At 42.0% G+C, this 17,500-nt stretch overlaps 2 protein-coding genes and 1 long non-coding RNA gene across 3 annotated transcripts in view; 2 read left to right on the top strand and 1 right to left on the bottom strand.

Annotated features, from left to right (window-relative positions):
• col4a4 (collagen, type IV, alpha 4) overlaps positions 1-6,224 on the bottom strand; it is a 73,956-nt gene extending 67,732 nt beyond the window's left edge. The window contains exons 1-3 of the mRNA XM_063204581.1: positions 6,142-6,224; positions 3,720-3,944; positions 3,428-3,473 (exon numbers count right to left, since the gene is read on the bottom strand). Coding sequence (XP_063060651.1) covers positions 3,428-3,473; positions 3,720-3,766 — 93 coding nt within the window. The 5' untranslated portion in view covers positions 3,767-3,944; positions 6,142-6,224. The remainder of the gene's footprint in view (positions 1-3,427; positions 3,474-3,719; positions 3,945-6,141) is intronic.
• Positions 6,225-6,410: 186 nt separating this feature from the next.
• col4a3 (collagen, type IV, alpha 3) overlaps positions 6,411-17,500 on the top strand; it is an 89,751-nt gene continuing 78,661 nt past the window's right edge. Inside the window, exon 1 of the mRNA XM_063204580.1 lies at positions 6,411-6,962. Within this exon, the coding sequence (XP_063060650.1) occupies positions 6,870-6,962 (93 nt within the window). The 5' untranslated portion in view covers positions 6,411-6,869. The remainder of the gene's footprint in view (positions 6,963-17,500) is intronic.
• LOC134453635 (uncharacterized) lies at positions 13,364-16,125 on the top strand. The gene is made up of 4 exons (XR_010035686.1): positions 13,364-13,931; positions 14,394-14,463; positions 14,677-14,763; positions 15,140-16,125. It is a non-coding gene; the product is annotated as an uncharacterized LOC134453635 (long non-coding RNA).

Here is a 17,500-nt window from a genome sequence, read left to right as displayed (position 1 = left end):
TATAAACTCCAGCCAACAATTTTAACTGTATTAAGCCCCAAAATAGTGGCATACCCCTTTAATAAACCTTAGATTACCATGACATAAAAGGCACAATATCTGACATACTACAAACACCTGAATGAATCAATCCAAGGACATCAATCAATAATCAACTATTGACAGTCCTGGATGTCATCTTCCACTGATCATTGTGGTGTATTTGTGAAAAGGCAAATGGCCTTTTAATCTGGCATCGCAAGACCAGCACAAGGTCAATGGTACATTATTTCACTCACAAGGCATCACTAACATGATATATCAATATCAAGTATGATCAATGCACAACGTCACAGCACTGTAATCAGCATAGTGAACCATCCTCGAGACTCATTCAAGGGTCATCAAAGCCCTTTACAGTACTTCTTGCTTTGTGATCAGTGTTTCACATTCTTACTTCGGGGGGAAGAAAAAGGAGTTACACACAGGAGCTTGATGCTATAGCGAAACTGTATTAAATGCCCAAAATAAAGAGAAGCCAAAACAAAACGTGGGTTACAAAAGTTTCGGGTCATCATCAGTGCTTCACGTTCTTACTTCAACGTGTGGGCCAGCGCAACCTCTAACTGAAAAGCCCTTTACAGAGAGCCAGGACTGGCCTGGCACTGAGAAATGGCCTGGGCATGTTTGGCATGGACCAGTCCCTTGCACAGCGCCATTGTTTTTTCTCAGATATTGTTAGTGGTTCAGTCCATTGTCTATTAAAATGGACCAATGGGCCGGCCCATCTAAATTGTGGGGGTCGGTTTCTAAGGGATAAACAAAGACAAAACACGAAATCATCGGCCCTTGTGGCCGGTGACCCACCGGGAAGATGCCCTGTATGCCATATTGCCAATCAAGCGCTTTAGAGAGAGCAGTCATCTGCCATGGCACGCCTTATCTCTTCTGCAGTTACAAAGAAGCTTTTGAAAAAAAGGGCTGCATCCAGACAGTGATGCAGATCTCCACCCAAATGAAATCATATTTTCATTGGCCAGTTTCCAACGTCCTCAGAAGATTCCTTCATGTCCATTCATAGTTTTGTGAAACTTTGTTTTTTTGCAAACTAACAAACCAAAGACGAATCAAACAGACGGACCAACCAAATACAAATAACTTAACAGCACAGGCAATATAACTTCCTTGTTGAAGATTGTCAATGAACAGACGATGTTTCCTAATTGAAAATGACACATGACCCACATATTTTAATGAATCACTTCGGCTGTATCCGTCTGAGCCAATAATGTAGGAAGTGCTAGTTGCCAAGAAGAAACCCTAGCACCTAAATCAACTTCTCAATGTACGCACATTCACATCTGCTCATATTTGTCCCTCATGCCACATTTGCCTTCCCCAGACGCCTGCTGGGTTATATTTCACTATAATAATATGGGATGAGACTTAAGAGCAGGGACGGTTCTACTCAATTTGGTGCCCTAGGCGAGCACTATCCTTTTCCCCTTTCCTCTTTTGCACATTTAGAAATTGGCATCTGTAAACATAGCATTGAACATCTAATCGAGCACATAAGATCTAGTAGCTACAAATATACTGAGTGACCATTAACATTCATAGTTCATTTTAAGTTTAATGTCTTATTTCCCTTGAGGTTCTAATTTAGTGGGAGTTTTCTGTATTCCTGGCGCCCCCAAGACATTCGGTGCCCTAGGTGATCGCCTTGCGAGCCTATGTCTAGCGCCGGCCGTGCTTAAGAGGAACCAAACACCCAAACCACTTGAGACAAATCTGGCAAGCAAACATCTCCAAACCTGTTTACAAGGCTTCAGTGTGGCGTGCCGCTGTACTCTGGCTGGATAGCAACTACCAGACCAAACTTTAGATATTCAACATTAGTGTTTCTCAACGGGGGCAGTACAGCCCCCCAGGAGGCATTGGGGAGCTCTAGGTGGGGCGTTGAGAAGGATGCAGCTAAGAGGAGGCGTTGCTTAGTTGCCATTTGGGGCCATTAGTCCATTTAATGTTTTAATACTAAGGGGGGCGTTGTCAGGGTTATGATGAGGTCAAGGGGACGTTGGGAGGCTTGTGATGAGGTGTTTGTTCAAAAAAGTTTGAGAAACACTGCTCTAGATCAAACTTTAGATACTCTAGATCAAACTTTAGGCTCTTCAACCTTGTGTTCACACATGTCAAACCTGACCACAGAGCCAAGATCAGTTTAGCCTCTCTTACATTCTACACCGAAAAATACTACGTGGATTCAACACTTGCAGAGTCAATTTAACATCTTCTAAATGGTATTTGGTCCCCAAGTACTCTCTAAGTATTGAATTAACACTGCATTTTTTACAGTGATAAAGCTTTCAGTAAGTCAACTTACAAAGGATACGAGTAGATATTTTCTCTGTAGTCTAGGAATGTGTTCCACCAGTGGAATGCATAACTTAACTATTCACTGGAAAACGTACTGCCACAACACTATCCAATTACACGAGACTTAAATGTTACGACTTGGTCATTACCACTTGGTCATTGACATTCTGGTAACAAAACAAACTCATCATAGCGGCTACGTCTTGGCACATGAGTTATTGCAGGACACCACTCGACCCAGGTTATAAATTACCAAAGACACAAAACCGTTATTGTGAGGAGCCTGGCAGGTTGTGGGGGGATTTACAGCCATTTGCACTTCTGTGCAAGGTGATGTACTCCAAACTCTGACTCCTGCAGGACTGGACTGGGACGATACACCGGCACGGGCTTTTTGTTGTTGCATACAGTAGATCAGCCCCTCACCCCCACCCCAATACTATAATTACGATGGGCTTAGTCCACTTACGAATGCACTGATGGGCTGCCCCATCTAAATTCTGTAAGGGAAATGTTGAAACAAACAAAAAGGCAAAAGCATCGGCCTCTGATGACTGTCGGCCCACCGGGAAAATGCCCTGTATGCCAGACTACCAGTCCAGCCCTGCCTGCAACCAAATGTTGCCCAGAGGGCCAGCTATTCACCATCGCAGCTGCTTTTAAAAACAGCCAAGCGCTATATCTTCCTGTAATCTAAATCATCACTAATGGAGGTCTTAAATTCACCTGTGCTCATTGACCTGGATATGAAAAACTGCCAAGTAAAGTCTAAATATCTCTAAACTCTCCTTGAAGTAGTTTATATGGCCATGAAAAGTGGCCAAAAGGTTGAAAAAAGGGGGTCATTCATTCAAGATCAAGAAACAAAGATACATCTGAAGACAGAATAATACAGTGCAGGTTTTGCCCCGAATATCAAAGCATCTTTCAGAAAATGTGCAGTCAATCTGTGTAGAACAATAAAATGGCGGAGTGTCAAGGGGGCCATGTAGTATGAAAAATAGCCCAAGGCAGGAGAAACCATGCCGCTGTGAAGGTGAGTGAACTTGAGAGAGAGAGAAGAGGGGCCTACCTTTTGAGCATCAGCAGTCGTCGTTACCACCACAGCCAAAAGCCACCTGTGAACAAACACAAACTTTATTCACATATGTCTCGTACGTGCTTGCATGCATGTGTGTGTGTGTGCGTGCCACACACAGGCACATGTGTGTGTATGTGTGTGTGTGTGTGTGTGAGCGTGCGCGCGTGCGTGTGTGTGTGTGTGCGTGCGTGTGTGTGTGTGTGTGAGCGTGCGTGCGTGTGTGCGTGCGTGTGTGTGTGCGTGCTTGCCTGCATATATGTGTGCATATGACCGCATCACTCACCAGAGCTGAAGGCTTGGCCAGCAGGTGATCTTGAAGGGGTGCGTCATGTCCGCCACAGGGTGGAGGTAGAGGGGGAGGGGGGGCGTGACCCTCCTTCAGATCAGACCGGCCCTCGTGACCTCTGTAGCAGCAGCAGCAGCGGCAGTAGCACTGGCTGTGACCTCAGAGGACAAGACTCCCTGACGCTCCGCCTCTCCAGTGCCTGACAGACTGACAGCTCCACTCCTGATGGAGGCAATGGCAACGAAAGGAAATACGAAGTATGAATACATTATTACATTACATTACATTGCACTTAGCTGACACTTTCATTTATTCAAGGCGACTTACAACTATTATTTTTCAGGGTATCGGTTACAGTCCCTGGAGCAATGTGGGCTTAGGTGCCTTGCTCAAGGGCACTTGAGAGATGTAGGGAGAGGTCAGGGGGGATTTGAACCGGCAACCCCTAGATTGAAAGACCAACTCTCTAACCACTAGGCCACAGCTGCCCCCAATGAATACAATGTCATACAATAGAATACTATGCCATACCATAACATAACATGTGGCACCATATACGATACCTACCAATCCGATAACAAACAACGCCATGCAGTGCCATACGATGCCATGAAATGCCATGATAATTGCTTTACAGTTAGTTTTCACTGAAATTCACTGAAATTCTTATAGCATCCCTGGGCAAGACACATTCAACAACAATCATACGGGCAAGCATGTCGCATCACATGAAATAATGACACATCACTCAAGTGCAGGTGCTGCACAACATAATTCAACTGAAAAAAAAAACATCGATAAAGGTTTGCACACCAATAAACTCTCCCAAACGAGAGTTTATGGGCACACAATGTTTTGGACACTTTGGCCACCACCAAAGTAGTACGTCCATGAAGCATGATTAATGATGATGGATGGATGGATGGATGGATGGATGGATAGATAGATAGATAGATAGATAGATAGATAGATAGATAGATAGATAGATAGATAGATAGATAGATAGATAGATAGATAGATAGATAGATAGATGCATGGATGGATGGATGGATGGATGGATGGATGGATGGGTTGGTGGATAGGAGACGGAAATCCAAATGAAGAATGAAGGCTATAGGCTACGTATATGTACAAACTGATTAACCAAAAAGTTGTATGTCCTTCTATCTTTTCATTATCTTTTCTTTCCATCTATTCAATACTACACAAACACACACGCTGCACACAGACACACACAATAGATGACAGGCGCTCAGTGAACTGTGAAAAGGCCATTCCTGGCTGCCGTTCTCACAGCGCTGTGGACACAGTGGATATTCCGGATAGTTTAAAGTGCTGTCTGAGAACATGCACCTCTCTTCTTTTTTTTGCTGACAAGCACAAAATCCCATAAATGACAACTGCGCTTTAAAACTGCAACTAGGGCTATGCCCATAATAAGCAGGTGAGCATAACTTATATCTGCATAGGCTACCGTGAAACTGAAATATGTTTAATGACAATAGCTGCCCTACAGCTCCAGGGCGTTCAGAACCAACAATCTCCAAGCTCTCTAAACCAGGGAGAAATCGTCCACAATTACCACCGTGTTATTCCGCTACCAGGTGTGCCATTACCCTAACTGTTACTGCGAGTCTCGTTGTAATTAGACAGTAATAATTACAATTACACGGCCATTGCCAAGGCGTTTTTTTTAAACTATCTGAGCACGTAGGCTACCTGCTGGAGGTTGTACTTGGGTCTACACACAACAGGACTGTCTGTCGACCCCGCGCGACTGCGTGCGTTTACACAGAACTCCAGCCCCAAGGGCACGAGAGACCAGATGTCGCACGGGCTCGAGAAAGTCCATGCCTCCTCCAGACCAGCGCCCGTCTGAGCAACAAGTCAGACACCCGGCTGAAGTTTAAGACGATTGGAATTGGCTTTAACATTGACAGTGACACATTAAACCGAATCAGCAGTAATCGCAATAATCTATCAAAGGATCAGCACACAGCATCACATTTGTCCCTTGTACACAATAGCCTACACCACAGTATACTTTTCACGTATGCCCTTTGACCAACTTGTGATAGCATACTTGAAATCTAGCCACAAAAAATACCTCACCAAAGACTGCACAAGAAAAAAAACGTCACCGTTGAATGTCTGTGGCGCACAAAATAGCCGGACTCAATGGACAACCAACAATTTCGCACATGTCAACAACCGTCAAAACAGTCACAATCAATATGATTTTAGGTTGGAGAAGCACCCTGAGAAAATAATAAAGTCTGGTTCTTCAGTACCAACCCCTCACAAGTTCAAGTCCGCTGGAGCGCCTGCTTCCTTTCTCAACCTGTGGCTGAATCCCGTTAAATCATCACTTAACCGAGTTAAACGCAAACCGGCAAAAGAGCTCAAAGGAAACACTCACCTGCGCAAGAAGATTGTCCTGCTATAACGACGTCATAGCAATTTGGCACATAAAACAAACAAATAGATGAAACCTACACATCGGTGGAAACGTTAAACAGAAAGACAGCAAACTTTTAACAAGTGTCTGCTGGTGGAAGGATGGACTCTGTGCACCTCTACTTTCTAGTGACGTAAAGACGCGCCCTTCTCTATCACTTCACACAATCCTCATTGCTGATGACACGCCGAAAAGAATAACGTCGCCGACAGAGTATCGTCTCATGCCTATGCTGTAAGTTACGGCAGATGCTCATTGCAGCTCGACTGATATTGCCGTCTAAAATGATATTTTTGACACGCTATTATAGATATTACGGTATTACGCTTGTGTGCTAGTGCTGTGGTCGGACCCTGTCCGCCTTTCGCCATACACCTCGTTTTAGCTACGTGCATAGGGGTTTCCCGATGCCTTTACGCTGATTTCCACATAAATTACCTACCTGGGGCAGGTAGATCGGGGAAGTTCACTCGAATTCCCCGCGAGGGTTGCGCGCAGGTAAGACGCACAGGATCCACCGTCCTGGACTGTGCATCTGTGACCGGCCAAGTTCACCTTTCCCTTCTGGTGCCAGAAATCACTAACTAAAGGGACGTATCTGGGTTAGTGAAAGTCGTTGCTCTACAGTCTCCAACTCCACAGCCGTCCGCCGTGCCAAGTTGGGGACCTGGACCTACACCGGCTCACCCATGCGCCGCGCACTCAGCTCCTGTGACCCATTGGCGCTCGCGCTGCTTGGGATCCTATTCTTTGGAATCATGGAACCCGCGAGCACAGCAGGGGTGAGTATAGCAGTTTTCTCTTTACTTAACGGTACGAAACTATTCTCGCTCCACTGTTGGTCCGTCACACAGAGCACATAAACCCCCGTGAACTGTCAGTAGTCTAACCAAAGACAAGGGTTAGAAAATGTAAGGTGGTCGTGAGGCGCACTAGTAGCGCACTGCACACTGGTATGCCAGTAGTTTTTATTCCTGCATTCTGTAATGCATTTCTGGGCATCCAAGTTTTATCAAGTCATGTTGCAGACATCGAAAATATAGCATAACAGCCATTTTTTTTGCAAAAGTTTGCTGGTATTAGCTTGTCGCGTTTGAGTTAAAATTAAGGTGTAGGTTGTGAAATTCCTTTGGGAAGATAGTCTGGTTGTTGTGATAACTTGTGGACACAGCTGTGCGCACAGACGTCAGGTGTGCATGCAGGTAATATGTTCCTCTTTCCTACCTGAGGGGGCGCTTGTGAGCTCAACTCATCCAATAACATCACATCCACATACAATGGGTTTACATTTTTTTAATCATGTATAGGCATGATAGGCCTATATGTCTTTCCATTCATTTAATATTCGTGTATTTCGCTTTGAGTGCTGTATTTGTAATTTATGAAAATAAGAGTACATTAGCATGTAATGTGTTGGCCGCTTTTGGTATTTGTGGAGGGGGGAGGGGTCTACGGTTAGTCGAAGGAACCCAGCATGATTACAACAAGTAAAAGTAAACATATCCCTGGAAGACCAACTTCCTGGTACCAAGCACAATCCGCTGTCCTGGGTCTTGAGGCCCCCCCTGTAGCAACATGATTTACATTTATTCAATTAGAGCAATTCTGAACAGCTATGGGACCTAAGGAAGGGCAAAGATCATGCATGTTGTTGTAAATTAAAGCTGTTAATAGGTCTTGATACGATTTATGTGTTTTTCATTTGCTGAGGTCAAGCTGTAGCCAGCAAGCAGGTGGTAAGCCCTTCCAATGTGCGGAGACCTTCTCTGGTCTTTTGGAGACAAGATGTTGATGGAGATGCACCCTAAAGCCAGACACTTGTAGTAGGCTACATAAAACTCTGTATGTTTGTTAAGACATTTGGTACTGGGGGTGCTGTGGCATAGCATGTTAAACTGGATGAGATGGGCAACAATACCCATGGGCAGCCTGGTTCGAATCTGGCCTCTACCCTGTCTCTGTAACCATCTTCACTGACCCATCTAACAAAAGCAATAGGCCACTACACTATCAAAATAGAAATGCTTAAGCCTTAGACACTGAACAGATTCCACAATCAGATTTGATTATCAAAGTCACAAGACTATTCATTGTGCTATTTATCAAGCAAATGAAAGTACATGTAGACCTATTGACAAATTGTAAGATATTTTTTGTCTTCTGCTGTTAAGACCAATACTGTGACATTCCTACAACATTACAATATTATTACAATTTTGACCTATCTGTTTCTAGCAACAAAAATGTGCAGGTCATAGGAAATAGTTCTGCGACTTCATCTGAAATCTAAACCCTTTTCGATGACAAACTCTAAAGAATAGCACAGTGGTTTGAGCAATCTGTCTCCTCTCCACTAGGGATGTGGCCAATCGGCTAGCAATGTGGGGAAATGATATCCACTTGGTGTTGGCATTTGAAGGAATGCAATAGGCTTTGCTGCAGCGGCGCCCCAGGCCCCGAGATGAAGAACATTTTTGAGCAGATGCAACTCAGGGCAGCTCACATCCTGAAAAAAAATGCCCCGAACAGGAGGACAGATAGACAAAAAACTATAAAATAGTAAAGGAAATTGAAGTAATGCTTGAACATAATGTCGGACATATTTTTGTCCTCATCCAGATCACCAAGTGATGTTAACCATTATCCCTCTAAACTCCCTTGTCCTTAGCTGACCTTACCTCAAATATGTGCCATCGAATCACTTGAAGTCATGCACTGGAAGTCACTTGAGAACGGAAATTTGTACCAAAGGTGTGTGTGTGTGTGTGTGTGAGTGTGTGTGTGTGGGGGGGGGTCTTTTGACTTTTTTGCTGTAGCCATTTGGTTTTAATAAAGATTGCTTGTAAAATGATATGGTAAATTAAAAAAAACGATTCGCCAAGTCCACCAGAGATGAAAATGGATTACATTTTCTAATACTGTTTGTGAAGGAAGTCTTTAAACTACACTTTGTGTAAAGGCGATAAAAGGCTTCCTTGGTTACTGCGTTAATAACTTCTCATGGCTCAGGAAGGCCTAGTTCTGCATTCCATGTGAAAAAAACACATTGTTCAAATTGGATCAGAATCAAATGTAGGCTATGCCATGCTTCATTGGTAATCAAGCTAGTGCTACAGAAGTCAAGTTTGTATAGTGATTAGCATGGCATCATTAGATGACATACAGTAAAGATGCTAGTTTTGAAACATTTTTTGCATACATGGGTTTGCAGTGTTTGTAAACACAATGTTGTGAGGAGGGGCAAGACACTGGCAGCCAACCACCTGAGCATTATTTTTGACTGACAGTGGTTTCCAACAATCAGAGTTGAGTTGTGCGCAGCTAGTTTCGCGCAGTCAGGGGAAAACAAAAATTTAGAACCCATGGGCTACACATATTTTGACATTTTGGCCATGTAACAGGTTAGGTTTAAGGCTGAGTTTGCGGGCACAGATTTGTGTTTTTTCTTGATTACTTTGTTGCTGAACTCCAACATTTCTTTACTGACAAGTTTGGGTGGAAATGGGTCATTTGTCACACAAAATGCATTGGTGTGTCACTCGTGTCACTGTTTGGTGAGAACAGTCAGCCAGTGATCCCTGTTGCCACTCCCTAACCCTGCTTTTGTTCAACTTCCACTTCCACTTCCTCTTCCTCGTCCATCCAGCCAATCAATTCAATGTTGACATGCGACTCACATACTATGGGATTTGATCCATAACTAGGGGCCGGCTTTTGATTGTTTGAAGAGTACTTTCTTTTTGAAGTTCAATAGTGGTTCCGTTCAGCGGTTCAAGTTCAGTTTTGTGTTAACATTTCCATTTTAAGCAACGCGTATTTAAAGATTGCTCACAGAAATGTATCTTGAATTGAAACCAGTTCCCCACAAAACATCTCACTTTTAACGGAGGAGCTGATACATTTGAAGAGTTCAGATGCAAAACCCCCTAAGTGCCTTTTCAGAAAATAATCTTAATTAATTTTTATTTAGTACAAAGCTATCACAATTACATAGTTTTTATTTTATTTATGTAATATAACTATTTATGTGTATTATCAAGTACATGAATGTAAACCAAACCAAGAATGGGGTTCGCTAAAAATATAGAAGTGCAGGTCTTCAGAAATGGAGTTAGGGGGTTTTGCACCTGAACTCTTCATTTCTTGTTCATTGGATGGTTTTCCAAGGAATTAACAAAAGTTTCTTTTTCACAAAGATATTTTGGCCAGTCGCACAGCTATGGTACCTAAGGACATTAAGACCCACTGTACAGCCTAAACACTGTACAGCCTATACACACGCAACAATGGAGTGATTGAACGTGACCGCTGTGCAGCGAGCTTCCTGTGAAAGCTTAAGATGTTGTGTGCATGTTGTTGTGTGTTCGCTGACCCCTGCCACACTGTGCACGGTAGGCTACAGCATGTGCCCCACGCACTCGGTTTCGGTGTGTGTGTGTACTGTGTGCTCTGCTTAAGCTGTTTTGTAGCCAAACAGTTAGCGACGCCTAGGCTGACCAAAGCCCTCTTGAGGAGCTAATGATTTACGCAGCAGGGGACAGTGTGTGTGGTGACCTGGCAGCATGTGTCCACCACGAAGCCCTTGCATGAAATCAGACCTGCATATCTGTGAAGAGTCTCGATCAGTCATCCTAAGCGTGTCATTCATAGGCGTTCCGTACAACTTACAACTGAACTCCTTTGCAAAACAACAGACATGCCTGTGAAGATTCTCACGCATCCACTCATGGGCAGTCATGGGTAAGCGGTTAGGGCGTTAGAGCCCAAAGGTTGCTGGTTCGACTCCTGACCTCCCAGGTTGGTGAGGGGAGTAATTAACCAGTGCTCTCCCCATCCTCCTCCATGACTGAGGTACCCTGAGCATGGTACCGTCCCACCGCACTGCTCCCTTAGGGTGCCTTTGGGGGCTTCCCCCTTGCACGGGTGAGGCATAAATGCAATTTTGTTGTGTGCCGTGTTCAGTTGTTTGCTGTGGAGTGCTGTGTCACAATGACAATGGGAGTTGGAGTTTCCCAGTTGGGCTTTCAATCAACTTTGTGTTCTTTGCAATACGTAGGCTCAAGTCATTGCAGCACTCATAGTGCTGCTTTTACTCTGTATTTAACACTGTGTAAGTTACTATGCAGGTCTTGTTATCCAAAGGAGCTACTTGCAAGTTGCAACTCAAACTCCTTTGGGATGAAAGCAGGCCCACACACACACACACACACACACACTGCAAAAAACGAAAATCTGTACAAGTGTAATATACTTGAATTCAGCATTTTGGTCTCATTAGACTTGTTTTTTAATGTATTTTCTTGGTAAGACTGACTATTGTTAAGATGAATTGACTTGTTTCAAGAAAATTCATCTTTTTTATCCTACCTAGATAATAAAACTGGTTCTGAGCAGCTTTTTTCTTAAAATAGAACACATACTGACAGAGTCGCATTAACAATTAGACTGTGAGTACATTTTTACTTGTTTCAAGACAATAAGACAATCCAAATGAACCTGTTTTAAGAACTGGCTCGATCTCACTAAGATATTCTAGCTAATCAACTGTGATTGCATAAAAATGAATAGGGCCAATGAGATTTCCATTCAAGATTCATAGCTTTGACATTTCTGTTGTCTGTGCAGCATTTGGCATAGCAATTTCATGATTGTAAATCTGTATCCCATCTCAATGTGTCAAACACTTGAAAATATACTGTAGATGAATTACTAAAATATATTAAAAAAAATAGGGAGTCCCATATCTGTGATTATTGTCTTTCCTAATTGTTACCAAGAAACATCCATTTCAGAGATGATATTCAAAAAATCTAATCTTTGAACTGACATATGCCTCTGACGCCTTGATACCGCTGATGTGTGGCCCAATTCTTTTTCATGAGCAAATATACTGTTTGTTTGATGGGTAGGCTACTTTCGTCAATTTTGCTATGATTGTATTTATTTTATTTTTTTAAGATTGTTTTTGGTCTTTTTTACAACTTTATTGATGACAGGACAGTTTGAGAGGTGGACAGGAGGCGAATGGGTAGAAAGATGGGAAGGGGTCGGCAAATGACCCGGACCGGGAATCGAACCCGGGTCGGCCACACGGCAGACGAGTGCCCTACCAGTTGCCCACGGCAGGGCCATTTTGCTTTGATTTACAAGACATTTGCAGACATTTTATAGGCCTAATTTAATTTAGAAATTTAGAATAAAAAAATAATGCTTTGACTCTAACCTCATGCACACGTGTCTCATCAAAGTACCCAGTGTGAAGGTAAATGTTGCATATAATGTTGTTTAGGGGGCACGTTGTTGTTCAGGATGCTGCTTTTTAAAGATGCTGCTCTGTCTCAGTTTTTGTAAAGTTTCCGTCATCAGAGCAAAAAAGGTTGTGAGTTATTTCACTTAATTCTATGATAAGATGTATAGCATGGTCCTTGCTGCTGATAAAAACAAAATCTTCAGAAATATCAGCATCTGTCCAGACGACATTTTTAGTTTGTTATCTATCATTAGATTCCATCGTTACACTAATTGGACATGTCTTGTATAGGCCTATTAATATGCAAACCTAGGCCTATAGCCTACCTGAAGTTATAACATCTAGATCAATATGATTTGACAAAATAAAGTGCTTCAATGCACGTTTTATTTCCTTTTGCACAACTGCAACAGCAAGGGCAACAGGTTTTTTTGTGTTCATTTAAGGCACACTCAAAAAATGTTTCTGGGTCCTGGTAAATATTAAGAAATATGTATACAAACAATTTAAGGAATATTGAAATCATATAAACACCATTTGAACTGTCCGCGTATTAACTTTTAAACAAATAATCTAAACAAATAATGTAGGCCTATGCACTTGAAAAAAGCTCATAATATTAACTGACATGCACATCACACTCCAGAACAGTAGGTGGCAGTAAGAAATGAATCGCCTATTGTCGAAACACATTTTCATTGACAGTATTTATCTTCTTCCTGCTGGCACCAAGTTGTTACCTTATTGGTACAGAAATATTTTACATAAATCAAAACTATATATGTGAAATTCATGCTGTAATTCAGGTGGGATAACAAACAAAAACAAAAAAAATCACCAAAGGGTAAAACCGGAAATGGAATTACGTCACTTCCTGTTCGTCAGTTGGTCTCCTGCTTTGAAATTGAGGCAATCGTTTTCAGCCAGGTAAGTTTCACAATCCGTTTCAATCCTTGTCATCTTTGGCAATATGCTTGTATTAAGACACTATTACAGTCATTTGTGAAGTATACTACGCTATTGTGATGTTTTTGGCGCTTTTGTCTGTATGGAAAGTTAACTGATACGAATATTGTTAGATCATGCTGTGTGATCTGACAAGCTGTTTGTCTTGCATTCAAATATCCACTCTTAAACATTAGCTTATCTTGTGCAACATCTTTAGGAGTAAAAAAAAAAATAACCTTAAGGTTTATCGAGTCTGAAGTGTAATTTACCAGCATAATTATTTTAAACATAATTTAACACCTGCTGCTGTTTAGCTTAGCAGCTAGCTATTGCTCTCTAGCTTGCTATTGCCCTGTAATGCCCCACATGTTACTCAAAATATGTATTATATTTTTTGTAATGGGCGTCACTATTGGCCAGTCCTGAATATCACCTTTGAAAAGCCATGTTTGCCGATATTGTGAGAAAAGGTTCATCTCTGTTTTTCAACTTGACAGATGGTTACCCCCTGTGCTAGTGGAAGATGTGACTTTGAAGACAGTCATTGTAAAAGGTAGGATTTCTGTCCATGTTCAATTGTTTTACACTTTACCCTCTGCTTGAACACTTTACTTACACCAAAGCAAAATGAGGATAACATTTTTTTTTAGCCAATTAGCTGTCATTTTCATGTTGGCATGGTGTCAACAGTTATTTTGTATTGTATGAAATATGGATATGGTGAAAAATATTTTAATTCACTTTAATTTCACGCTGTCTTAAGTGGCTGTAGTCACGTTATTTACCAATATTCTTAAATGGTGACAATATTCCCCAGTCTAAAAAGTGGTGACGATATGGATTTGAGGATTTGATATGGCAGATTATATTTGGTTGAGGCTACTCTACTCTCCTTGACCCCTGGTCTCAATTTAGGTTTTACAAGAAGTCAGTCAATGCCATTGTGATGTTAGCCCTCATCTTATCTTGTAATTTCTGTAACATCAACTCCAGCAGTCTATGTGTTTTGTCATAGGTGCAAAAGGCTTGTCTAAGATAAGCTGGCAGTCTACACCGCATGGCCTGCGTTGCTGACATTAAGTGAAGTAAGTGTGGTGGTACATTATGTCATAACAGATAGTATTTAAGTGTTGTTGTATGTCTGTCCTGTAGGATGTCTTTGTGGCTTGACCACAGGTGTTGCCCCACCTGCAGGCCCAGAGATAGAAAGACATAGTGACAAGTCACAGGACAGACAGGAAGCACAACACAACTGGGCCTGACAACCATGTCATTTTCTTGTAATGTGTCTTTGACAGGTTAATGCAGAGTTCCTGTGCCTGACAGATACTTGAGGAAGCATCTTGGAGGTTGTCAAGGAGAAGGGAGGCGTTGCCAGAAGGAAGGTAGGATAACTCATGGCTCCAGCAGCTAATGGAAACATTGTGTTTGAGTTGCAAACAATCTAATGAAGTTGGGTATTAGGTATTAGAAGGTCAGACATTAGGTGTGGGAGATGCATGGCCCACCTCTAGGTTCACTGACTCTGAATTTTGAACAGTTCTGATTATGGTGTTCACAAACGATCTGCACCCCAATAAAGAGAGCATGCGATAAATGGCACCTGCATATCACTGACAAGCACACTATTAAATGCCCCCTATTAGTGGCCATGGTTGTCATTCACTAGATATCAGCATTTTTACATTTAGTGCCATTAAAGCTACATAAAAAGTGTGTGCACAGTGTTGAACTTTCTGCATTTTCTTTTTCCACCATCAGGACTGGAGTGGCGAAGTGATCCAAAGGCAGACTGCACATCTACGTATATGGTTTGCAAGGAACATCCCGTGCCAGAGACTGTGATACAAGGCATGGAGCTGTACAGTGAACTCGGAGCATCTCTTGTGCATGTGTGATGCTGTTTGGACTCGGTTACCGGTATATACCCTCAATCTCAACTCTGTGGATTTGGATTTACAATTTTAAGTATCCAGATGAACTGAAATATATGTTCTGGTGAATTTGGAAAATATGCCCAAAAGGTCCAATCACTATAAACTACAGTAAATATGTTGGACACTGGCAATCTCAGGTTCTAAGCCATTGTATAAAAGGACAATCCATCGCATTTCTATTAATACTTTTGTGTGCTGTTCTCTGATCTGAGTTGATGATTTTTTTGTCCTTTTTTGTCTTTTGTCAGCATGGCATTGAGGGGCTTTTTTCTAAACATTGGCTATGCAGATTAAAAGATGAGCACTATAAGGAAAGGCGTAATAACGCCTCAGTAGCACTTCATGGACACATTGATATCATAATTAAAAACATTTCTCTCTCCCTCTCCTCCCCCACTTTGAGAAAGAATCAAAGAGTCAAAAGTGCTCCTGCGGGCAGTTGGTTAATTCTAAAATGTCCATTCACAAATAACATCTTTTTCATGAATGTCTAAGTAAATAAGTGAGTAAATAGACACATACTGTTCTGATGAGAGTATGCTTTTCGGCCAAAGATATCTGACTGCATATCTGACCCAAGGGATTATGACATTACTTAGAATTTGATGGTGGTTGTAAGCATTCATGAAAAAGATGACATTTCTGAACAGGCCACATTAATTAATGTGTTACAGTACACTGATAATTTCAGGTTTTCTGTTTAATTTCTGTTTAATCATACGATTATATTGTCAAGATTTTGGTGTTTTATTATCGTTTGACTGCATGTTTGTCCAGCTGATGAAATATTAATAAAAGAAATGTTTTGAAGTTCTTGTCAAGTATATTTTTCTCATACACCTAAACAAGATATTAATTCTACATGAGAAAATAAGTATTCTAGCTAAGAAAATCAGACTAGTTTTAAGACTTTAAATGAGCTGGAAACAAGTAAATTTGCCTTGTTTTAAGCGTCTTGTATGCTTGTTTTGAGCAATAATTTCTTGGAGGACATCTAATTCTAAGCAATAATGACTAATAAAGGAGAAGAAATTGCTTAAAATAAGAGCAAAAATCTTAACAAGCAACAGAAAAATAAGATTTTTATACTTGTTTCAAGTGTTTTTCTATACCTACCGCTTAGATTTTATTTTCTTGTTTTAAGAATTCTTACCAAGTCCAATTTGCTCGCTGCACTGGCAGATTATTTTGCTCAAAATAAGCAATTTTTCACCTAAAACACTATATTTTTTACTTATTTTTTTAGAGGGCTTTTTTGCAGTGCACACAGCTATCAGACATTATGCTGTGAAAAAAGTAATGCTGTGAAAGAGTATGATTACGGAAGTGCTGCTGCTGTGGTCAGATGTGTTCGTATTAAGCTTGTCAGCGAAGAATGCAGAGGTTGGGTGCGAGAAGAGCGGCAGAGGCAGAGTCTGTGACGAGAGAAAGAGAGAGAGAAAGAGGCAGAGGCAGAGTTTGTGACAAGAGAGAGAGAGATGGATTTAACCAGTTCTTTATTGACTCATTGTCAAACGTGTTACAATGTCAGGATGCAACTTACATTCTCAGTGGTCAACCCCCAATACCCCCCCCCCCCCTACATCTAAAGCCACATTCCCATCAGCTGCAGTGTGACATAGCACCTCCCCCACCCCCCATGTGTCCGTAAAGCAGTCCATGCCATCAGCCAACTTGTAGTATGTATATTCAATTTTCACCCGGGTAGCCACCAAGCCCTTGAAGACCTCCACTGGGTCACAGGAACCCACCCCAACATCTTATTCTTCCTTGTCTTCCAAATTGCAAGTTTGGCTGAACCCAACAAAAAGTTGACTAAAAACACCTCACTCCTCCTCCTCACACTGTACACCGGCCCACTAATAAAAAACTCATGAGAGAGAGAGAGAGTCAGAGACAGAGTCTGTGACTAGAGAGAGAGAGAGAGGGAGAGAGAGGTAGATAGAGAGCGCGAGAGAGAGAGAGAGAGAGAGAGAGAGGCAGAGGCAGAGGCAGAGTCTGTGACGAGAGAGAGAGGGAGAGAAAGATAGATAGAGAGCGAGAGAGAGAGAAAGAGAGAGAGAGAGAGAGAGAGTTGAGAGGGAGATGTTAAAGGGCTGACACGGGGGTCTGCTTCTCCGGTTCTCACCCAATTAACATGAAACCTTGGTGACAGGGGTGAGCCCCCCCCCACTCCTGAACTGGC

Source organism: Engraulis encrasicolus, chromosome 8 (assembly GCF_034702125.1).
Source record: "Engraulis encrasicolus isolate BLACKSEA-1 chromosome 8, IST_EnEncr_1.0, whole genome shotgun sequence".
Taxonomy (NCBI): Eukaryota; Metazoa; Chordata; class Actinopteri; order Clupeiformes; family Engraulidae; genus Engraulis; species Engraulis encrasicolus.
Note: the sequence above shows the minus strand (reverse complement) of the source record. Positions and strands in the feature narration are given on the sequence as shown.